Raw genomic sequence first — 24,911 nt, 5'->3', positions numbered from 1 at the left:
CCAACTCCAACTCCATGGCCTGAGGCTTGGCTCCTCCCTCTGCGACTGGATCCTGAACTTCCTAACCCACAGACTGTAATCAATAAGGCTAGGGAACAAAAACACTTCCTCCAAGAAGTGTTGTGGATAGTCTGGAGGGATGTCAGAAGTTGCGCCGTGACAGATAGGATGCAAGACTGGGCGGAGAAGTGGCAGATGGACTTCAACACGGATAAATGTGTCGTGGTCCATTTTGGTAGGTCCAATGGGATGAAGGAGTACAATATCAAGGGTAGGACTCTTAGCAGTGTTGAGGAGCAGAAGGACCTTGGGGTCCGGGTCCATAGGACTCTTAAATCGGCCTCGCAGGTGGAGGATGTAGTCAAGAAGGCGTATGGTGTGCTAGCCTTCATTAATCGAGGGATTGAGTTTAGGAGTTGGGAAGTAATGTTGCAAATTTATAAGACCCTTGTCAGACCCCACTTGGAGTACTGTGCGCAGTTCTGGTCGCCTCACTACAGGAAGGATGTGGAACCGACTGAGAGGGTTCAGAGGAGATTTACAAGGCTGTTGCCTGGATTGAGAGGCATGCCTTACGAAGATAGGTTGAGAGAGCTCGGTCTCTTCTCCCTGGAGAGATGGAGGTAATTAAGGACTCCACACACATATTCTTTTCCTTCCATCGGGAAAAAAATACAAAATTCTGAGGTCTTGTACCAACCGACTAAAGAACAGCTTCTTTCCTGCTGCCGTCAGACTTCTGAATGGACCGACCTCACACTCAGTTGATCATTCTCTACAGCCGAGCTGTGACCTTAACACTATAATGTGGAGTTGCCAGTGTTGAACTGGGGTCAGCACGGTAAATCGTTGGTAAGCACAGTTTAAGGAGGTTAATCTGTGCTTAGCCCTCTCTCCACTCACATTGTCTGCATCTGTAAAGACTTGATAACCTATTAAGACTCACATTCCAACCATTATCTTGTAATTGAGTTCCTGTCTATACATGCCCTGGTTATAAAACAAACCTTGCACTCGTCTGACTAAAGGGCAACATTCTGAAAGCTCGTGCTACCAAATAAACCTGTTGGACTCTAACCTGGTGTTGTGAGATTACTTACTGTAACTATATTCTGCACTCTCTCCTTTTCTTCTCGATGAACGGTATGCATTGTCTAGTGCAGAGGAGGTTTACTAGGCTGATTCCGGAGTTGAGGGGGTTGAGCTATGAGGAGAGGCTGAATAAACTAGGCTTGTACTCGTTAGAGTTTAGAAGAATGAGGGGAGATCTCATTGAGACGTATAAGATGATGAATGGGATGGATAGGATAGAGGTGGAGAGACTCTTCCCGCTCAAAAAAGTCAGTAGGACTAGGGGGCATAGCATCAAGATAAAGGGGCGGGGGGGGCGGTTTAGAACGGAGTTGAGGAAGAACTTCTTCACTCAAAGGGTGGTGAATCTCTGGAATTCTCTGCCCGTTGAAGTGGGGGAGGCTACCTCGATAAATATTTTTAAGAAGCGGGTTGATGGGTTTTTGATAAGAGAGGGGATTAAGGGTTATGGGGAGAGGGCGGGAATGTGGAACTGAGCCACGACAGATCAGCCATGATCTTATTGAATGGCGCGGCAGGCTCGAAGGGCTAGACGGCCTACTCCTGCTCCTAGTTCTTATGTTCTTATAGCGTGCAAGAAACAACAGTTTTCACTATACACTAATACATGTGACAATAATAAATCAAAACACCACCGACTCTAAATCCCCGCACAACAGGATGCAACCGCAAACTCACCGCCACAGTGCCAAAGCCACGCCCCGGAAATCCTCCTGAGTGACGGAGAATCTGACCAATCGGATTTACGGTTGTACAAAAACCCTCCTCCCGCACGCTGACTGACAGGGGCCTTCACCAATCCTAATACAGAATCCCCGGAAACCGGTATTCCTCGCCCAGAGTGACGAGAGAACGAACCAATCACCTTCCAAACCTCAGCAAACCCGCCTCCCTCTCCCTGCGTGCCTGGAGCTCTGGCCAATCCGTTAACAGGTATCCCGGAATCCCACCTCCTCGGCCTGAGTGACAGGCACGGCTACCAATCGGCTTGTTCATTTCCGGGAAACCGCCTATCCGACGCTGAGTGACAGCAGCATTAACCAATCGTCTCCCAGCTTCATGGGATCCGCCTCCCTGTCAGGTCAAGAAGTCACACCGACCAATCCATTGCTCGGAATCCGGCCCCTCACTATGAATGATGTGGATATGCTGGCCTTGCACTGGGGTAAACACAGTAAAAAGTCTGACAACACCAGGTTTCAGTCCAACCGATTTATTTGATAGTAAACCCACTAGCTTTCGGGGTTAGCCCCTTCGTCAGGTGAATGGCTACTCATGAATGACAGCTGGTCTGACCATTCCACCAACAAACAATTTAAAAACCCGCCTTCCAACTGTGACTGACAGGCACTTAAACCAATCCACTTACAGATTTCCCGGAAAGCTGTGCTTCTGGCGCAGAGAGACAGGAGGATTCACCAATCGCCATCCAAGGACTATCAAACCCGCCTCCCGCCGTTTCAGTGGCAGGAACTTTCCCATTCCGGATGCCAAGGAAATGACGTTCTCTGCTCTGATTGACAGGAACCTCGGCCAATCGACTTGGCCATTCCCCAGAACCGCCTCCCACGGTATAAATTAACCGCACGATGTGGCGATGCCGGCGTTGGACTCGGGTAAGCACAGTAAGAAGTCTCACAACACCAGGTTAAAGGCCAACAGGTTTATTTGATAGCACAAGCCACTAGCTTTCGGAGCGTTGCTCCTTCGTCCGGTGAGTCACCATTCCGAACGTTAGTGGTGTTTGCTACCAAATAAAGCTGTTGGACTTTATCCTGGTGTTGTAAGACTACTCACTATAAATGACAGATGCAGCCACCAACTGACATCTTTTTCCGAGACGCTGCCCCTTCAGTCTGAGTGACAGGACGCTGTCCAATCGGATTCCCGTTCCCAGGAAACCCGCCCCTGACTCTGGATGAAAGGGATCTTAGCCAATCCGCTTCCCCACCTTGCGGCTGGCCACACCTCTCTTTCAATGACGGCTGCGTTGACCAATCGGATGCCAAGTCCAAGGAAACCCGTTCCTCACTCTGAATGACAGTCATTAAGGCCAATCAGCTCCCACGCTTTCCCGAGGGCCGTCTCTTTGTTTGGATGGACAGGTGAACTGACCAATCGACTCACGAAATCCCGGAATCCCGCCTTCCTCATTCAGAGTGACAGGGGATCCGGCCAATCGACGTCTCCATCCCCGGAATCCCGCCTCCCTCACTCAGTGACAGACACAAACAACATGTTGAGTTTCTGCTTCTTGGATTTAATGATGAACTGTGGAATCTTTGAGAAAAACTGTTTCTATTCCAGTGGTTCTCAGATTGTTTTGTTTGAAGAATCATTTTACAAATGTAATCATGGAGCCCCCAATGTAAATTATAATTCTATATAATAACCACAATATGAACAGGTTCCATCAGTTTACAGCTGGCAGGAGGAAGGGAGACGGTGTGAAATTATGGGATGGATCTGTTAGAGACCTTTAATCCCGCAGATTGTCAGCGGCGCCGAATTTTCCCCGTTCTTATTCGATCCCGGACAGAAGATGGGAAAGATTCTCGCAGTGAAAGTGTGGGTGAAAGTGTGAAGATGGGACATGTTGCCCGCATTGTAAAATGACACCTGTCCACCCTCATAGTCCAGGGAGACCCCGATCTTCCGGAGATTCACACTCGGGGTGAGGGGGGTCAGTGAGGGGGAGGTGAGGGCAAAATAACCTCTTTCGGGTCTCAACCCCACAAACCAGAATCCGGACTCAGGGCTCAGGGGGATTTCCCCTTTCCTGTTCACAGACTCTCGGGCCACTCCCAGAAACCACCGTGTCTTCTCCCCCACCTCCACCTCCCAGTAATGTCTCCCTGATGTGAATCCCTCTGATCCCAGGACACATTCCCAGGGATCAAACCTCTCCGGGGTGTCAGGGAGCGGCTGCCGTTTGTCTCCGAGTCTCACACTGGTCCGGTCCTCAGACAGGATGAGCCGGGGATGCGCTGTGTTCGGATCCAGAGTCAGAGAGGCTGGAACTGGGGGAAAGTTAAAATAACACAGTCAGTGATTTAGAGAGAGGGGGTGGGGAGGGGAGAGAGTGTGAGGAGTGAGGAAGAGAGGAGAGAGGTTTGTGAGGGGGAGGGGAAAAACAGCAGGAATGTGATGGGTGCATGGAACAGAGGGAGGGGAGAGGAGTGGGAAGAGAGCGGAAAGGAGATGTGAGGATGAAGGGAGAGAGTGAGAGAAAGGGAGGAGGAAGAGAAGGAGATGGAGCACTGAAGTGGGCAAAGGGAAAACAGAGCAGCAAACAGAGGGAGCAGGAGGGTGAAGAGAGAGAATGAGAGCAACATGGGGGAGAGGGCAAGTCAGAGCCTGAAGGTTTGAGATACAGTGTATAGACAGCAACTGGGTGGCAGATATTGTGGCAGGCTGTAAGAGAACAATATGAAGATGTGGAGTGTATGGGCAGAATTTAACGACCTCATTGTGGCCGTTTTGTGCTGGAAAAATGTCATAAAATCTGGCATGATATGACTAGCTGGAATGGAGCCTATTTTTGCACCCATTCCCATTTTACCACCAAAAAAATTGGCACAATCGGGAGCCTGCCCAAAATGGGTGAAGCATCAATTTGCATCATTTGTATTCATCACAATGTAGTTAACAAATTTCACTCTGAATCATCCCAGCTTATATGCTGCAGTTGGAATCAGTGAGGAAAGTACAACAGTCGCATTCAGAGAGCAGAGAGGGTGAGTGAGGAGGTCTCAGATTTCAAATGGCTCTGTGTTGCTGGGGGGTGGGGGGGAAGTTGTTTCATGCTGTACAGGTTGCATTTTGGAGTGCGGGTGAGAGGCTGCTGCTGTTCACGGGGTTCGACTTTGGATTCTCAACGCTGACCCAAGTCTGAGCGCTGATCTTGGGTCTTATTGCTGAATCTGGGTCCTAGTGCTGGCAGTAGCAAGGGCTTTTGCTGGCAGGGAATGGGCTGGAAACTCTCTGAAGTGGCAGTGCTGCAGCCTGAGAATTTGTTAAGAAGTGCTGTTTGAGGCCTGGACAGCATGGATTCTAGGTTTGTGTTTGTGAGTGGAGGGGAAATGAGGACAGCTGTGTTGCTGGTGGTCTTGAGGCTGGGGAGATGATGTGGGGAGTATGTTTTGCTGGGGATCTGTGGGGAGGGGTAATGTGGTGAGTGTGCATTGCAGGGGTACTGGGGAGGTATAAGGAGTGTGTGTTGCTGCGGGTCTGTGGGTTGGAGAATGTGGGAAGTGTGTGTTGCTGGGGGGTCTGTGGGTTTGGAAATGTGGGGAGTGCATGTTGCTGAGTTCTGTGATGAAATGTGAGTAGTGTGGGCTGCTGGGGGACAGTTGGGGGTATAGGGAGTGTGCATTGTTGGGGGACCGTGTAAGGGGGAGTGTGAGTTGCTGGAGAGCTGTGGTGGGGAATGGGGGTAGTATGTGTTACTGAGCTGGGGGCGAGCAGAGTTCTTTTAACCTCTCCATCTGTCTCTCCTCTTCCTGAAACACCCCCTCCACACCCACCTGCTCTTCAAATGGCTCTTCCAATGTAACCTATTGATCTTACTGTTCTTTGAGGAGGAGGGGCAGGAGGAGAATGCATGTGAAAATGAATAAGAGCATGGGAAGGGGCCAACTGGGAGAGTGGATGGAGAATGGGGATAGAGAGTGGGAGGGAAAGGTAAGTGCTTGACAGAGAGATTGATTGTGTGAAGTAGCGAGAGAGATAGTGGAAAATACTGAGGTAAGAAGAAGAGATTGATGGGGGACAATACATGATCCTCACTGGAGTGTGGCCACACAGGCAAGTGATCCCAGACAATTCTATCCCAGGCTTGCTTATTCCGTTTAAGTTAGTATTACAATAAATTTAAATAATGCTTTCAAACTTGCATCTGTTCCAGGTGCAAGATTTATCAAGCCTGATACCCGGTGCCGGTAAGATCGCATGAGGTGTGAAACTGGGTGTGAACCTGACTTCTCAGCTCTCTGGCAATCTTACCAGCTCGCTCCGCCCATCAGCTGGTGGGGCACAATGGTAATGTCATCCCCAAAGAGTCTACAAACAGACAGGTTTGCTGTGTGACAAACATTTGGCAGATGAAATATCATGTAAGAAAATGTGAAGTTATGCACATTGATAGGAAGAATAAAGAAGCTGAATATTATTTAAATGGAGATGGACTGCAGAAAGCTGCAGCTCAGAGGGATTTCTAGGTCCTCAGGCATTGGTTACAAAAAGCTAGCGTGCAAGTTCAGCAGGTATCAGGAAAGACAAGTGGTATGTTCGTCTTTACTTAAAAGGGAATGGAGTTTAAAAATAGGGCAATCTATACAAGACATGAGTTAGACAACAGCTGGAATACTGTGAGCAATTCTGGTCCCCTTATCTAAGGAAAGATATACTGGCATTGGAGGCAGTCCAGAGAAGGTTCACTAGGTTGCTTCCAGGTATGGAGACATTTTCTCATGAGGAGAGGGTAAGTGAGTTGGACCTGTACTCATTGGAGTTTAGAAGATTGAGAGGGGACTTTATTCAGACCTATATAATTCTCTGCAGGCTTGACAGGACAGACACTAAGGCATTGTTTCCCTTGTGGCAGAGTCCTGGATAAGAGGGCATAATCTCAGAGTAAGGGGTCGCCCATTTAAGACATAGGTGAGGAGAAAACGCCTCTGTTTGATCAGTTATGGTAACATTAAATGGCAGAGCAGACTTGATAGGCCAAATGGCCTCCATCTGTTCCCATATCTTATGGTCTCATGATCTCATAAGGGGATAGAAATAGTACTCATTACTCCAGATATGGTCTCACTGAGGTCCTGTGCCCCTGCAGGAACAATTGCATATTTTTATACCTGGGTATCTTTGCAATAGATACTAACGTCCTATTTATATTCCTAATTACTTGCTGGACCTGCAGACTAACTTTTTGTGATTTATGCACCAGGACATCCAGCTCACTCTGTACCCTCGAGTTCTTCATTTTCTCTTGGTACAATACCAGACCAGACCAAACCCTAAATTTGTTACGATCTTGGATGAAACCTTAATATTTGGTAATGTCCAGGATAGGAACAATCATGTTTTAGTTGTTGGATCTAATTTGAAATCCCAGGTGTTTACTAAGAGTGTAAGTCGTAAGAATTCGGAGCAGGAGTAGGCAATTTAGCCTCTTGAACCTGCTCCGCCATTTAATACAACCCTGGTTAATCTCTTCTCAGCCTCAACTCCACATTCCTGCTCCTTCAATCCAACCCTTCAGTGCCAAACTAATTAAAAATCTGTCCAGATCATGTCTGTGGGATGGTTTCGGGGGTCAGTGATGAGGTCTGCGATGTCTGTGAGGGAAATGGTGAGAAAACTGGTTTAAACCACGACTGTCTGTTCAGTGCAACTTCAGACCTGAATCTCCCACACTCAGTGCATTGCAGGGATCACAATCATGAATATCATTAAATGCTGTGGGGCACAGCATACTCACAACAAACAGCCTGAAATCTGTAGGATGAGCGGGAATCTGTGCACGTGCACATCTCTGGGAGATCACTGAAAAGATCGCCCAGCATTCAGATCACTGACCTCCAACCCCCTCAGACATTGCTTGCCCCCACAGCCCCCCTACAAACACTGCTGCTCCCCACAACACCCTCCCACCCCCACAGATATTGCTGGCCTCATCGGTGACCCCCAAACCACTTCCCCGCCTCCCCAGAGATATCGCTGGCCCCACAACCTCCATACAGACATCACCGACCTTATCGTTGGCAACCGCACCCGCTAGTGACTTTGCCACCCCCCCCCACCCCCAGACAGAGAACGCTGCCCTCCCCATACAAAGATCCCTCCCCCCACCCCACACAGACATTGCTGCCCCTTCCTTACAGACATCGATTCCCCCCCCCGCCCCCATCCCCGCCGTACAGACATCACTGCACACCCTGCCCCCCCACCCCTCCCCTCGCACTGACATTGCTGCCTACTCACCCCATGCCCCACGGATCTGGATAATGTGGATACCCCACCCCTTGAACATGCTGACTTCACTGCTGCCCTGCAGAGAACTTGCATTGTGCTACCATACACAACCCCAGCTTGTGAGCATTCCCCCTCTTGAATGGGATTCCTCAGTATTGCACCTGCCCTGAACACAGCAGCTTATTAATTCGGAGCTCTGAGTATTGCACCTCCCCCTGGACACAGCGGCTTATTGAATGGCAGTCAATCAGCACCCCGAGGGATGCATAACATTCAATTGAAAGCAGCCTTCAAAATTTCTCACAAGGATTTGTTGCCAACTGTCCCTTGACTGGCCAAAGTCCCTGCAACCTCCACCCCCCAAGAGCTGTATATAAGCTGCAGGAATGGACACACAACTAATCACACCACAAAGATATATTTGAGGAAATCAGCCCCAAGGTTCACTGAGGCCGACCAAGAGCGCCTGCTTGATGCCATGGAGGAGAGAATTCAGTCGCTCTTCCCCAGCCAGGCGCCTCGTCCAAGGGGTGCAGTCACCATGGCATTGTGGGAGGAGGTGGGAGAAGTGGTGAATGCCTGGAGCCCGACACTGTGCTCTGGCCGGCAGGGGCAGAAAACACTGTACAACCTTCTTTAAGCAGCAAGGGTGAGTGAGCATCCCACTTGGAACTCCGCACTTTCTTGGCACAGATCTCAAACCCTGTGCGAGCATTCAACAAGGCCCCCTTCCCCCAGGAACAGAATCTAACCCCTTCCCCTCACCCCTCAACGAGCACCCTTCAGTGGTGACCCTTCTCCCCTCAACTGCCAGCACAAAACTCCCAAGACACAGGCACACATTACACACCATGCATTTGAATATATTAATGCTTGCGAGACACCTTATGCTCCTACAGCAGAAAAGCATAACCGCTACGTGAGGGCACAGAGTGGTGATGGTGTGCCTGACCTGCAGCAGCTGACCAGCGTTGAAGAGCGTACCATGGAGTTGGCAGGGGGAGATAGTTCATCCAGAATGGTGACATTCAGCCAGGTTGGCATCCAGTTTGCAAGTGAGCATAGGCATAGCCCTCAATGTAAGTGCTCTTTGAAAAAAGTGTGATGCTGTGCAGAATGTTTGACCTCCCTTCCCCTAATGTGTGTTTTCTTTGCAGATTTGGACCCAGAGGAACCTGGCCCTTTGGGTATTGGTGATCCCACCACCACCCCAGCTTCCGCTGTTCTGGAGCAAACTGCCCACGATCCCCCTGGACAACACCTTGGAGGGAGACTTTGAAGAATCGTTAGACTTTAGAAGACTGAGGGGAGATCTCATTGAGACGTATAAGATGATGAATGGGATGGATAGGATAGAGGTGGAGAGTCTCTTCCCACTCAGAAAGGACAGTAGGACTAGGGGGCACAGCCTCAAGATAAAGGGGGGGTGGTTTAGAACGGAATAAGAACTTCTTCACTCAAAGGGTGGTGAATCTCTGGAATTCTCTGCCCGTTGAAGTGGTGGAGGCTACCTCGCTAAATATTTTTAAGACGCGGGTTGATGGGTTTTTGATAAGAGAGGGGATTAAGGGTTATGGGGAGAGGGCGGGAACGTGGAACTGAGCCACGACAGATCAGCCATGATCTTATTGAATAGCAGGGTGGGCTCGAAGGGCCAGATGGCCTACTCCTGCTCCTATTTCTTATGTTCTTAAGTTCTTATGTTCTGAGGACAGCACCACTGAAACGGCACTGGCATCTACCACACAACCCACGAATACAGAGACTATCACCACAGTGGGTAGCTTTAGTGTTGAGGCTTCGGGTCACTATCTGGTGAGCACATCACAGACACTGATGCACATCCTAGGGCTCGGGCACATAGAGGTCAGCCAGAGGCGAGGATTCACCTATCCTCAAGCCAGATGCTACGCCTCGGGGCCAAGGTTGGTGGTGATGCACAGGAAACACGGAGGGTTGTGGAAGGGCTGTCAGCAACCATGCTGCGACTGCAAGGCTGTTTAGGGGAGTCCAACAGAGTGCTGCTGCAGGAGGTTGTGCTGACACAGTCTGTGAACCAGGCCAACATTACAAGTGTTGCGACCACAGTGGAAAGTCTGACCCAGGGGTCTGTCCTCATGGGTGACAGGGTCCAGGACATCCTGGAGACACAGCAGGCCACGAGCGAGGGTGTTGGCGCCAGCCAGGAGGCACAGCCTTCCTTAGCCATGGGTGTTGGGAGCGTGTGGGTGAAACTGTTGGCCATGGCTGGGACTTTCACTGGCATTCTGGAGACACAGTTGGCCGTGTCTGTGAGCCTCGATAACTTAGCCCAGCGTCAGAGGGCTACTGCTGAGGGGCTCCAGAGCCTGGCTTGCTCACAGAATGCTGCAGTGGAGGGGCTCCAGAGCTTGGCCCAGTCTCAGAGGGCCAGAACTGAGGGATCACTGATCATGGGGAGACGCATCTGAGCCTCCAGGACTGGCACGGCCAGGTGATACCGGAGTTCCTGGAGCTCAGTCCAGCTACCCAGGCGTCCCATGGAGTGTCCCTGGGGCCTCTGGGCCCCACAAGTGAGGAGGGAGGGCTGGGGCCCATGCCGGGTCCTTCCGCCCAAGTGATCCCAGACGTCCTGAGACCTTCTGATTCCCCCCCTTCCGCACACCGGGGCATCTCAGGGCCAGCTAGAAGAACAGGGTGGCACCAAAATAGTGCCAGCGGCCAGTCAGCTGGGGCCCTCCAGGTCCCGGCCACCCAGCGGACACCCGCCAAGGTCATCACAGGCAACGCGGTGTGCATCATTGCTGGACACCTCCACCTCTGGTGTGCATCCTGGGGTCGCACATAGAAGCAGCAGTAGACCACAGAAAGTTGGAAAGTTCGAGTTCAGTAAGAGAACATTGGTGAAGGTTATCAGTAGTCAGGGTTTATTGATCATTTTCTTCGAAAATGTGACTGAACACATTGACGAAGGAAGTGCAGTGGACGTGGTGTACATGGACTTCAGCAAGGCGTTTGATAAGGTCCCCCATGCAAGACTTCTTGAGAAGGTGAGAGGGCACGGGATCCAAGGGGCTTTGGCCTTGTGGATCCAGAACTGGCTTGCCTGCAGAAGGCAGAGAGTGGTTGTGGATGGGTCTTTTTCTGCATGGAGGTCAGTCACCAGTGGAGTGCCCCAGGGATCTGTTCTAGGACCCTTGCTGTTTGTCATTTTCATAAATGACCTAGATGAGGAAGTGGAGGGATGGGTTAGTAAGTTCGCTGATGACACGAAGGTCGGTGGTGTTGTGGATGGTCTGGAAGGGTGTCAGAAGTTGCAGCAGGACATAAATAGGAAGCAGGACTGGGCGGAGAAGTGGCAGATGGACTTCAACGCGGATAAATGTGTAGTCGTCCATTTTGGCAGGACCAATGGGATGAACGAGTACACTATCAAGGGCAGGAGACTTAGTAGTGTTGAAGAGCAGAAGGATCTTGAGGTCCGGGTCCACAGGACTCTTAAATTGGCCTCGCAGGTGGAGGACGTGGTCAAGAAGGCGTATGGTGTACTGGCCTTCATTAATCGAGGGATTGAGTTTAGGAATCGGGAGGTAATGCTGCAACTTTCTAAGACCCTTGTCAGGCCCCACTTGGAGTACTGTGCGCAGTTCTGGTCGCCTCACTATAGGAAGGACGTAGAAGCTATTGAAAGGGTACAAAGGAGATTTACAAGGATGTTGCCTGGACTGGGAGGCATGTCTTATGAAGTTAGGTTGAGGGAGCTGGGACTCTTCTCCCTGGGGAGACGAAGGTTGAGAGGCGACCTGATAGAAGTTTATAAAATGTTGAGAGGAATAGATAGGGTGGATTCTCAGAGGCTATTTCCCAGGGTTGAAATGGTCGCTATGAGAGGACACAGCTTTAAGGTGCGGGGAGGCAAGTACAGAAGTGATGTTAGGGGTAAGTTTTTCACTCAGAGGATGGTGAGTGAATGGAATCGGCTGCCGTCAGTGGTGGTGGAGGCGAACTCGCTGGGGTCTTTTAAAAGACTTCTGGATGAGTATATGGGATTTAATGGGATTGGGGGTTATAGATAGGTCTATGGATTGGTAGGTGTTGATGTGATCGGCGCAACTCATGGGCCGAAGGGCCTGTTTGTGCTGTAGTGTTCTATGTTCTATGTTCTATCACTAACGTTAAGAGCACAATAAACTTTTATTTGCACTTCACAGCTGTGACTAATGTGTCTCTAATTCCACACCTCCCTGCCCCACCCCACCCCAAAGTGCAGAGTTGTTCCCATTCCCTTGCATAGAGGTGCTTGGAGACTCAGCCACATGTTAGAGAGTGCCTGTCCTACCTTCTCCAACACCCACCAGACTCTGAGTGCAAGTGAGCCCCTCCACCACCCCCATCCCCCAATTACCCAACAAACATGTCTCCCCAACCCTTACAGCTACTTGGGCCAGGGTGGCAGCGTGCATTCAGAGTAGAGGTTAGGGATCAGGCTTGAGTGGCCCCAGGGACAGGATCCCAGTGTGCACAACAGTGAGAGGTCATCATCCTCCAGCTTTCAACCAAGACACACAACCACTGCCAGTCCAGGCAGATTAACAGGTTTGGATCTTTCTGGAGGGATATGGTGGTGGGTTGACAGAGGCTGTGGAAGGGTGATGTGGCGGTTTGAGGGCCCAGATCGGTTTGGAGGGGGAATAGCGGCTGCAATTGCTCCTGGAGTGTGGTGGTTGCAGCCCCCTCACTGCACAGCACCAGCTCGGTGAAGCGGGCTGTAATCAAGGCGTCCCTCGCTGCCCTTCCCGGCCGGGCACCTGCTATCGCCTCCATCCTCTTTCCTCCTTCTCCTCATATGGTGGGACGACCACTTCGCCCCCTTGCCCCTCATCCTCCTCCTCTTCCTCCTCCTGCTCCAGCTGGTCTCCCTGCTGCTGGTTGATGTTGTGCAGCACACAGCAGATAATTATAATGTGTGAGGCACACACAGGGTCAAACTGGAGACCCCGCCAGAGTGGTCCAAACAGCGGCACCGCATTTTCAGCAGGATGATGCACTGCTCGACATGGGTGCTGCATGGGTCTCGTTGTAGCAGGTCTCCACCTCGGTCTCGGGCCTCCGCACAGGTGTCATCAGCCGTGACCTCAGTGGGTAACCTTTGTCACTCAGTAGCCATCCTGGTAGCCTGGGCCGGTCTTCAAAGAGGCCGGGGATGTCCGACTGCCTGAGCACAAAACTGTCATTGACACTCCCTGGATGGCATGCATCGACCTGCATGGTCTCCATTCGATGGTCACATATGATCTGCACATTTAGGGAGTGGAACCCTTTCAAAGAACTAAAAGAATTACAACACAGGAACAGGCCCTTTGGCCCTCCAAGCCTGCACCGACCATGCTGTCCGACTGAACTAAAAACCCCGACCCTTCTGGGGACAATATCCCCCTATTCCCATCCTATTCATGTATTTATCAAGATGCCCTTTAAAAGTCACTACTATATCTGCTTCCAGTACCTCTCCCAGCAACAAGTTCCAGGCACCCACTACTTTGCGTAAAAAAACAATCTGCTTCTGTTTTGTTTAAACCTTGCGCCTTGCACCTTAAACCCGTGCCCCTGGTAATTGATTCTTCCATCCTGGGAAAAAGTTCTGTCCATGCCTTTCATAATCTTGTAGACTTTTCTCAGTCGCCCCTCAACCTCCGTCGTTCCAGTGAGAACAAACCAAGTTTCTCCAACCTCCCCTCATAGCTAATGCCCTCATACCAGGCAACATCATGGTAAATCTTTTCTGTGCTCTCTCCAAAGCCTCCACATCCTTTTGGTAGTGTGGTGACCAGAATACTGTATTCCAAGTGCAGCCCAACTAAGCTATAAAGCTGCAACATGACTTGCCAATTTTTAAACTCATCCCCTGGCCGATGAAGGCAAGCATGCCTTTTGCCTTTTTGACGACCTTCTCCATCTGCATTGCCACTTTCAGTGACCTGTGTACCTGTGCACCCAGAGCCCTTTGCCTATCAATACTCTGAAGGGATCTGCCATTTAGTGTATATTTGCTATCTGTATTAGACTTTCCGAAATGCATTACCTCTCATTTCTCCAGATTAAACTCCACCTGCCATCTCCATCCAAGTCTCCAACTGATCTATATCCTGCTGTATCCTCGGATGGTCCTCATCGATATCTGCAAATCCACTAACCTTTGTGTTGTCCGTAAACTTACTAATCAAACCAGTTACATTTTCTTCCAAATCATTTGTATATATTACAAACAGCAAAGGGCCGGGACAGATTGCAAATCATTAGCAGATGTGTGCCCAGTGACAGCAGATTCTGTGCAGTCCATGTCTGAACCTCGGCATGCCAGTCTGGAGCAGTAACTGCTTCATCTAGTTAGGCCTCAGTCAGCACATGGTGCACTCCTCTCCCAGCACTCAGTGTATCCCCTGACCATAGCCCACAGCAAGACAATGCCACTGCACAGTGCTCTGGAGGGAAAGGCTGAGCAGGATTCCTTCAGGGACCCTCACCCACACAGCTCTGAGAAAATAGAAGCACCCCTGCCCGCAACCCAGATATCACTGATCCGCAGGCCAACATCCGAAGGCAGCAGGAAGAAGCCCACCAAGCATCTCCAGGGCCTGCCGACAATGTCCCTCGCACTCTGCACGCTGCGCTTACCTCCTGATGCCAGTTCAAGGCTGCCACACCAAGTTGAGTCTTTTACATATCTACTCTGATTTGTGTCAAAGTGACATCACGCCAAAGAGGTGGGAGACGCTAACCTGGGTGGAGATTGTCATGTCGATCCCGATAATGACATTCCAAAGTACGGTAAGTGATGGAAATCAGTGGTCGGACAGTTTTCAGTGCGGTCCCGGCGGCCCATTTTTTCCCCGGTTAGGAGATGTGCGCAGGTTGTAAACACTCTGGGGAACCCACGGAAAGGTTGACACAAGCATCTCCCAACCCAACCCGACAACAAAATGAGTGCATTGCAATGGGAGAATCGCCCCCGTAATTTCTACTCGTCTGTGTTTTAAATCTGCCACCCCATATCTTAAAACTGTCAGCTTTCGGTTTAAATCACCCCACAGGAGGAAACATCTGCTCTGAGTCTGCTTTGTCAATGCCCCTTAGCATCTTCTATACCTCAATTATATCTCCTCACGTTTTTCTCAGCTCCAGAGAGAATCGGCCTAAACTGGCTAACCTCTCTTCATAAGACAAACCCTTCATCTCCAGAATCAAGCAAGTGAACCTTCTCTGAACCAACTCCAATGCAATTCCATCCCTCCTCAAGAAAGGGCACGAAAACTGTACACAAGTGCAGTCTCACAAATGCTTTACACAATAGCAATAACACTTCACTACTTTTATGTTCTATACCTTTAACAATAAATATGAAGATTCCATTTGCTTTCCTTATTACCTGCTATACCTTCATCCTAGTTTTTTTGCCATTCGTGCATGAGGACACCCAGGTCGTTATCATTTGCCTTTGTATTTTTCCTATCAAAATGGATAACCTTACACTTATTCACTTTAATCCCATCTGCCAAATTTTGTCCTATTCACTTAAACTCTCCATACCCATTTATAAATTTCTTCTTTTGTTATCACAACTTACTTTCCCATCTATTTTAGTGTCATCTGAAAATTTGGTTATGGTATCCACTATTCCCTGAATGCGGGTGATTAATGTAGATTATAAATAGTTGGGGTCCGAGGGCTGAACCCTTTGGCACCCCAATAGTTACATCTAGCCAACTCAAAAAGCACCCATTTATCCTGACTTCCTGCTATCTGCTTGTTTGCCAATGTTCTATCAAAAATAATAAACTATCCCTCATCCCATGATGAACAAAACTTTTGTGTGACACCTTATCAAATGATTTCTGCAACTCCAGTTATACTACATCTACAGGATCATCAGTATCCACTTTGCTTGTTACATTTTTGAAGAACTCAAGCAAATTTGTCAAAGATTTGCCCTTCAGTTGTCTAAAACCTGAGTTAGACCTCACTGGGCGTATGGACATCATATCTTAAGAAGGATGATTTGACCATGGAGGAAGTTCCAAGCAGGTTTACAAGAATGATACCTAGGCTTCAAGGATTGAGTTACAAGGAGAGATTAGAAAAATTTGGCCTTTATTCTCTCGAATTCAGAAGGTTGAGGGGTGATTTAATAGAAGTCTACAAAATATTCACAGGGAAGGTCAGGGTGGATAAGGATAAACTATTTCCACTAGTTGAAGGCCTAGAACCAGGGGCCATAACCTAAAAATTAGAACCAAGTTGCTCAGAAGTGATGTTAGAAATCAATTCTCCACGTCGAGAGAGGTGGATGTTTGGAACCCTTTTCCTCAAACAGTTGTTAATTTTAATTCCTACATTGCAGAAGGAGGCCATTTGGCCCATCAAATGGCGGAGGTGATAGTGGATGCCTTGGTGGTTATTTTCCAGACGTCGCTGGATTCCGGGGAAGTGCCGGAAGATTGGAAAACGGCTAATGTTACGCCGTTGTTTAAGAAGGGTGCCAGGCAAAAGGCGGGGAATTATAGGCCGGTTAGTTTAACGTCTGTGGTAGGTAAAATGTTAGAAACCGTCATTAAGGAGGAAATTGCGAGGCATCTTGAAGGGAATTGCTTGATAGGGCGGACGCAACACGGTTTCATTAAAGGGAAGTCGTGTCTGACAAATTTACTGGAGTTCTATGAGGATGTGTCTAGGGCAGTGGATAGAGGAGAGCCGGTGGATGTGGTCTTTCTGGATTTTCAGAAGGCGTTTGACAAGGTACCTCACAAGAGGTTATTGCAGAAGGTCAGGGGACATGGAGTTGGGGGTAGGGTGTTAGCGTGGATAGAGGATTGGTTGTCAAATAGGAGGCAGAGAGTGGGGGTCAATGGGTGCTATTCGGATTGGCGGTTGGTGACTAGTGGGGTGCCCCAGGGGTCGGTGCTGGGGCCTCAGCTATTTACCATTTATATAGATGATCTGGAGGAGGGAACCGAGTGCAGGGTGTCGAAATTTGCTGATGACACCAAGATTGGGGGAAAGGCAAATTGTGCGGAGGGTGTGAAGAGTCTGCAGAAGGATCTAGATAGGCTGGGCGAATGGGCCAGGAAATGGCAAATGGAATTTAATGTTGGCAAGTGTGAGGTGGTCCACTTTGGTAGGAAGAATGGTAGGAAGGACTATTACTTACGTGGCGAAAAACTGCAGCAGGCGACGGTGCAGAGGGACCTCGGGGTCCTTGTGCATGAGTCGCAAAAACCCAGCTTGCAGGTGCAGCAGGTGGTCAGGAAGGCGAATGGGATGCTGGCCTTCATAGCGAGGGGGATTGAATATAAAAGTAGAGAGGTCTTGCTGCAGCTGTATAGGGCATTGGTGAGGCCGCAGCTGGAGTACTGTGTGCAGTTTTGGGCGCCGCACCTGCGCAAGGATATTTTGGCCCTGGAGGGAGTGCAGAGGAGGTTTACTAGGCTGATACCGGAGTTGAGGGGATTGAGCTATGAGGAGAGGCTGAATAAACTAGGCTTGTACTCGTTAGAGTTTAGAAGAATGAGGGGAGATCTCATTGAGACGTATAAGATGATGAATGGGATGGATAGGATAGAGGTGGAGAGACTCTTCCCGCTCAAAAAAGACAGTAGGACTAGGGGGCACAGCCTCAAGATAAAGGGGAGGCGGTTTAGAACGGAGTTGAGGAGGAACTTCTTCACTCAAAGGGTGGTGAATCTCTGGAATTCTCTGCCCGTTGAAGTGGTGGAGGCTGCCTCGCTAAATATTTTTAAGAAGCGGGTTGATGGGTTCTTGATAAGAGAGGGGATTAAGGGTTATGGGGAGAGGGCGGGAAAGTGGAACTGAGCCACAACAGATCAGCCATGATCTTATTGAATGGCGGGGCAGGCTCGAAGGGCTAGATGGCCTACTCCTGCTCCTATTTCTTATGTTCTTATGTTCTTAAGTCTGCATCAACAACTAGCCCTGTAACCCTACGTATTTAATCTCCATGATACTAAGGGGCAAATTAACATGGCCAATCCACCTAACCTGCACATCTTTGGACTGTGGGGGGAAACCACAGCTCCCAGAGGAAATCCACACAGACACAGGCAGAATGTGCAAAATGCACACAGACAGTGACCTGTGGCCAGAATTGAACCTGGGACCCTGCCGCTGTGAGGCAGCGATGCTAACTACTGTGCTACCGTGCCACCATACTTTAAGTCTGAGATACTTTTATTCAGCAGGGGTCATCGAGGAGGGGGAGAGAATATGGGGAATGACAGATCGATTAGTCTGACATCAGTAGGAGAGAAAATGTAAGAATCTTTAACAAAGAATGTGGTAAAAAATAATGGTAAATTTGGGCACAGTCAAGATTGACCCATGAAAGGGAATCCAGTGCAAAAGTTGGACATTTGGCCCTTAAAGTCTGCACTGACTTTGACAGAACATTTTACCCAGACCCTCTCTTCGTAACCCAAAACACTTACAATTGCTAATCCATTTAACCAACACATCCTGGGACACTCAAGGGCATTTTTTTTTAAACATGGCCAATCTACTAGCCTGCACGTCTTTAGACTGTGGGAGAAAACCGGAGCATCCTGAGGAAAGCGACACAGACATGGGGAGAATGTACAAACTCCACACAGACAGTTACTCAAGGCCGGAATTAAACCCGGGTCCTTGGTGCTGTGAGTCAGCAGTGCTAACCACTGTGCCACTGTGCAAAATGCAATTGGCAGAACAGTGGAACTAAAGCTGATGGATGTAGAATATTTAGATTTTCAGTAAGTTTTCAATTAAGACCACACAAGAGATTAGTGAACAACTTAGTGCACTAGAAATGTGATGGAATAATAACAAGTAAATGGACAGAAAACACGAGAGTAGGAATCAATTGGTGTTTTCTTTTAGACAGTGTTCATGTTCTGCTCTCACCAATGCTCTGTATAAATAAAGCATAAACTCTAGACCTGCTGGAGAGCACTCAATCTGACTGTGAAAAATCAGGATGAAACAGGAATTCTATGCTGGAACAGGCGGATCTGCCTGGCCTTGATTAGGTGTATCTGTGCAGCACCCTGTCAACTGAGCTGCTAAAAGTATTGTGCAGCTTGGGGTCTTTTACCATTCTCCTCATGAAGTTGGATGTGGCATATAGTTTGCTGTCAGCACTGCTGGGTCATCCAATTCCACCAAACAGATTATCTACAGCTCATTACTTGTTCTCGAATGTCTGTATGCCTTCCTGATAAATGATGATTAAAAAAATATTTCCCAGAATAACAAGGAGACCAGTCCAAAATCCAAGAGCAATTCTATTTCACATCCTGAGATTCATGCTCTATTCCTCTGGTTATACAGATCTCTTCACTTCTTTGACACACAGTGCTGATGGCTTCAGACACTTCAGACTTTGGACACAGTGGACAGAGCACCCTTCGTCGACCAGTACTTCACCAAAGTGGAGAAGCTATGACACCTTCTCCGGAGCCTTCAACATGTCATTGATGAAGACGAACATCACACCAAAGCCACCCTCACACCCCCACTTTTTGCCTTCAAACAACCACACAATCTCAAACAGACCATTGTGCGCAGCAAACTACCCAGCCTTCAGGAGAACTGTGACCTCGACAGCACACAACCCTGCCAAAGCAACCTCTGCAAGACGGACTGGGTCATCGACACGGATGCCATCATCTCACGTGAAAACACCATCCCCCAAGTACACTTGCAACTCGGCCAATGTTGTCTACCTGATATGCTGCAGGAAAGGATGTCTTGAGGCATGGTTCATTGGGGAGACCATACAGATGCTACAACAACGGATGAATGAACATCGCTCGACAATCACCGGGGAAGAGTGTTCTCTTCCTGTTGGGGAACACTTCAGTGGTCACGGGCATTCGACTTCTGATCTTCCGGTAAGCGTTCCCCAAGGCAGCCTTCATGACACACGACAACGCAGAGTCGCTGAGCAGAGACTGATAGCCAGGTTCCACACACATGAGGACAGCCTCAATCAGGATCTTGGGTTCATGTCGCACTATCTGTAACTGCCACAACTTGTCTGGGCATGCAAAATCTCACTAACTGTCCTGGCTGGAGACAATAAACATCTCTTTAACTTGCGCTTAACCCTTTCTCCACTCACATTGTTTGTAACTTAAAAACTTGATTACTTGTTAAGACTTGCATTCCAACCAGTATTTTATAAATTGAGTTTGTATCTTTATATGCCCTGTTTGTGAACTGAAATCTCAATCACCTGATGAAGGAGCAGCGCTCTGAAAGCTAGTGGCTTTTGCTACCAAATAAACTTGTTGGACGGTAACCTGGTGTTGTGAGACTTCTTACTCTGTTCAGACACTTACCCAGAGGAACCCACAGAAAGATAAATATGAGTACGGGAGACTTTAGGGATTAACAAGTGGAAATGTGAATCTGGGATCTTAAAGTCTGTTTAGTTTCTTCACAACTGTATTGGTAATCAGGAAAATGAATATAAGAGTTTTACCGGCAATACTGGGTTTCATCATTTCTCTCCACGCTGTGCACTGAGAAAGGTATTTGAACTTCCTGATAGACAGGGCGGCATCAAATACTGAGAGTGTGCGCTCACCATCACTAATCCTGTAAATGTTAAAAAAATACAAGAAAATATCCAAAGTGAAATGATAATCTTGTTTTTTTTAATTAAAAAATGGATAATTTATAAATTCTAAGGCAGAGAATGGAAACAGCCATGCCCTGAAAAAGGTTCAAAATCTGATAATAGCCATCACACACTGCAGGAAAGATTGAACATTCAGCCTGTCCACTTGGTGTATTATAGACAAAGTTTGTAGAACAAAGACAAAGGCTGAAAACATCCCAAAGCTGAATATCCAATTCGACAATCCCTGGGCCCCACAACTCTCCCAGAATCCTGTTCTCTTCTACTTCCCACACCTTGAACATCTCTGATTTTGGTCATTCCCCCATTGAGAGCTGGACCTTGAGCTGCCGAGATCCTGAGCGCTGGAATTCCCTCCCTGATCCTCTCTATTTCTCTTTTGTCCTTCTGATATCCACCTCTGTCATCCGGATTAATATTTCCTTATTTGGCTCTGTGTCAGTTTAGTTTATAACGCTCCTGTGAAACTCTTTATGATATTAACTTACAATGAAGGTGCTATATGAAGACAGGTCTTTCCTACTGTGGTTGTTAAGGGCACAGAGCCAGTTTGTATTTAGGATAAAAATAGAATCGGTTCCCCCTTTAATGTGAGTCCTTCTCGGGTTGGTCAGGCTCCATGCAGGGACATGGGTGACCCACTCATTGGAAACATGGACTCTGCGGTTCTCTCAGGGTCAGTGGGAAGGTCACAGACACTAGCAGCCAACATCGGGCGTGATCACTTCCGGCCTGGGAACCAGATTGTATTAATTACACTTCCCGGTTATTTATTACGATATTGTAGCAGTTATGTAAAATAATTGTAATAAAGGCAGTTTTTTAAAAGTCTGGTCCGTGAACTACACACTGAATTTCCATGGCCCAATGACAGGTCATTTAATGTTGTGACAACAACCAATAAATAAACGAAAATGACATTTTATTTTAATAAACAGCGGATTTCAGTCAAGAACATGTCCTACCTTTTCTCCCGACAAGCTTCCTCCTGAAAGAAATGAATCAGGAACAGTGAGGGTGACAGTAACAGATTTCAGGAGCAGTTAGACAGGCTGGTGAAATGAGCAGAGTAAAAAGTCTGACAACACCAGGTTTTAATCCAACCGATTTATTTGATAGTAAACGCACAAGCTTTCGGGGTTAGTCCCTACCAATCTCAGAGCTAAATACTATTTCCCAATCTGTATTCAAACAGAAAATTTTGCGAATACTCAGCAGCTCGGGCAGCATTTGTGGAGACAGTAAAAAGTCTGACAACACCAGGTTTGATTCCAACCGATTTATATGCTCTGTCTGAGGCCAGAACTCTCCATTCACCTGACGAAGGGACTAACCCCGAAAACTTGTGCGTTTACTATCAAATAAATCGGTTGGATTAAAACCTGGTGTTGTCAGACTTTTTACTGTGTTTACGCCAGTCCAACGCCGGCATACCCACGAAATGAGCAGACTCAGAGCAGATGAGATTTCACACGGAAATGTAAAGTGATGCATTTTGGAAGGAAGATTGTGGAGAGTCAAATGAACTGGAATTGAACATCAGTCCCGGTCACAGACACAGTGACTCTCACACACCGTGCCAGACACACACACACTCACAACATGGAACTGGAACTGGATTACAATGGGAGTTCCAGGAGAAAGTCGAACTCGGGAAACACAGAAATAATCACAAGGCAAGTGTGAAGATCAAGACTCATTCTCAGGAGGTTTCAGATATTCCCAGGAATCTGCAGACAGTGTGGGAGCCGTTCGTTCAGAGACAGCAGAAAAACAGTTCAGGAAGGGACACAAAATTCTGTTCAATTTGGTTAGTATTTTCAGTAAATTCTATATTAATTTCACAGTTACCATAAGTTACTTAGTGACTGCGTGAAGTTTCCCTGAACTGAGCCACAATACATACCCTCACCTTCAGAAATATCAGATCGTCTTTTTGCTCCATCTGTTTCTGCAACTTTGAGAGTTTCTCCTCAATAGAATTTAAATTCTCCTGAATCTCTCGAAGGTTCCTCTCCATTGGTTCTAGAATCCTCTCCTCTTCTTCCCTGAGATCTCTGAGTAATCGCCGCTCTCTCTCAGTGAGAATCTGGTGCATTTTAGTGAACTCGGATGTGATGTGGGTCTGCAGACTGTTCGACTGTTCCTGCCCAATGAAATGTGAGACATAATTAATAACCCGCGATAAAGGAAACAAAACTAACCGAGATCCCAGAAAATCAGCACAGGGAGACCTCACCCTAACTTCAGAAATCTTCCCTTTCTGTTTCTGTTCCGTATCCAGAACAGCCAATTTCTTCTCTGTGAGAGAATCTAAGGAAGATTTCAGCTGATCCTGGGATTGGGAGAAAAAAAATCACAGAATGAAAGTGCTGGATGTTGAAAATGTGATAAAAGTATCATCTTATAAAATATTTTCCATTTACCTTGTAGATTTCAACAGCTTCATCAATGGGCAGGAAGTTGTGGGATTTGTGTTCCCGCGAAACTACACAAGTGTAACAGATCAATTTCTTGTCAGTTTCACAAAACAGCTTCAGTTCTTCCTGATGTTTCTCACAGTGAAGTTTACTTTCCTTCTCTTTCGAATTCAGCTTTAATTCTCGAGCTTTCCCGGCCAGGTTCGCTAAGGCCCGATTTACCCTGAGGTTTTTTTCTGGAAACTCCTCTCTACATTCCGGGCAGGGGTTTATCTCCTTCTTTTCCCAACTCTGGGTGATACAGGAGCAGCAGAAGTTGTGACCACATTCCAGTGTTACCGGGTCGGTGAAAAAATCGAGACAAATGGGACAAATTGTCTCCTCGGTCCAACTCTGGAGCTGTTGTCTGGAAGCCATGTCCATACTCAGCACTTTCTGATTCAAACCGCTTTCAGTTTCGGTGTTCCTGCCGCACATCCTCAGTTCTGCTATTTCCCGATGAAGTTCACTGCAGCACTCAGGGAATTATTATTACAGAGCGGGCCATGTCCTCACCACTTTCACACTGGAGATAAAAACTGGCGCGGTCTCGAGGATGATGGTGGGGAATCATTGAGCCCTGTCGGGGGTGGGGGGTGGGTGGGGGTGGTGGTGATGGGGGTTGGGCTCCCGGAAATGTTGACAGTGGAAAGAGGGAGAGCGTGAGGGAGAAAGGAGGGAGAGATAAACGGGATCGAGATTCCATTACATTTCTCTTCAGTCTGAACTCGCTGTCGATTAAAACCACCCTGGTGAAACTCGGTGTGAGATCCAGATCCAGAAACTGAATTGTGTTCATGACTGCAGCCGCTCACATGAAAACATCAAATACTATAAATATCAAAGTGAAATTTACACAAAAGCTACAGGGAAGATATTTAGAGGGTTCGATCTGTGAAGTTTGGTTCATTTTCTAGAAAGAATAACTTGCGGTTTTATAAATGCTTATGAATCCGTCCCGGGGACCCTGACCCAGAGAAACATCAACTGAAGACGGAGTAAATACAGAAAATGCTGGAAAATCTCAGCAGGTCTGACAGCATCTGTGGAGAGAGAACAGAGCTAACGTTTCGAGTCTGGATGTCTCTTCGTCAGATTCCAACATCCGCAGTAATTTGCTCTGAACTGATGAGGGAACATTTGAAGTGGAATCTCTCCTCCAATATCCGGCGGAGTTTCTTCACACAGAGAATGAGGAGAATGTGGAACTCGCCGTCACATGGAATGGTTGAGGGAGAGAGAGTTGGTACATTGATAGGGAGGCTTGGATTACAAGATGATTTTATATCGCACAGGTTGTATATGGAGTTTGTTTTTTGTCTGAAAAAAATGAGCTCACCATTCGACGAGATGGATTTACACACTGAAATTCTGCAATAATTCAATCTATGCTGATGCAATTAGTTGGCTTTGAAATCTGCAATAAAAATATTTAAATATAAATTGTTGTGCTAACACGAGGATTTAACAACAGTAACAATGGAGAACAAGTGATTGGGGAAATCAGGATCTGAACAGGGTCACTGTCAGCCTTGGCATCTAGACTCTGACTTGTACAAGTCAACTCCAATCTACTGCACTCCTGGTTTGTCGGTTCAGCTGGTGAAAATCGCAATAGGATTCATTCTGCCGGATGAAATGTTGGACACTGAACTCTCTCCATGGACCTCGTTAGACTTCACAGGGGATCATAGAGTCACTGAACAGCA

General features: G+C 47.9%; 1 protein-coding gene across 1 annotated transcript in view; it reads right to left on the bottom strand.

Annotated features, from left to right (window-relative positions):
* Nucleotides 1-23,581, bottom strand: part of LOC145337782 (zinc-binding protein A33-like) — a 47,230-nt gene extending 23,649 nt beyond the window's left edge. The window contains exons 1-5 of the mRNA XM_080182627.1: nt 23,170-23,581; nt 22,983-23,078; nt 22,656-22,889; nt 21,709-21,731; nt 20,585-20,700 (exon numbers count right to left, since the gene is read on the bottom strand). Of these exons, the coding sequence (XP_080038753.1) occupies nt 20,585-20,700; nt 21,709-21,731; nt 22,656-22,889; nt 22,983-23,078; nt 23,170-23,580 (880 nt within the window). The 5' untranslated portion in view covers nt 23,581. The remainder of the gene's footprint in view (nt 1-20,584; nt 20,701-21,708; nt 21,732-22,655; nt 22,890-22,982; nt 23,079-23,169) is intronic.
* Between the last annotated feature and the right edge of the window lie 1,330 nt (nt 23,582-24,911).

This window comes from Carcharhinus amblyrhynchos, unplaced genomic scaffold (assembly GCF_965287045.1).
Source record: "Carcharhinus amblyrhynchos unplaced genomic scaffold, sCarAmb.v2.hapA scaffold_73, whole genome shotgun sequence".
Lineage (NCBI taxonomy): Eukaryota > Metazoa > Chordata > Chondrichthyes > Carcharhiniformes > Carcharhinidae > Carcharhinus > Carcharhinus amblyrhynchos.
The sequence above is the reverse complement of the archived record's forward strand: the minus strand, read 5'-3'. Positions and strand labels throughout refer to the sequence as shown.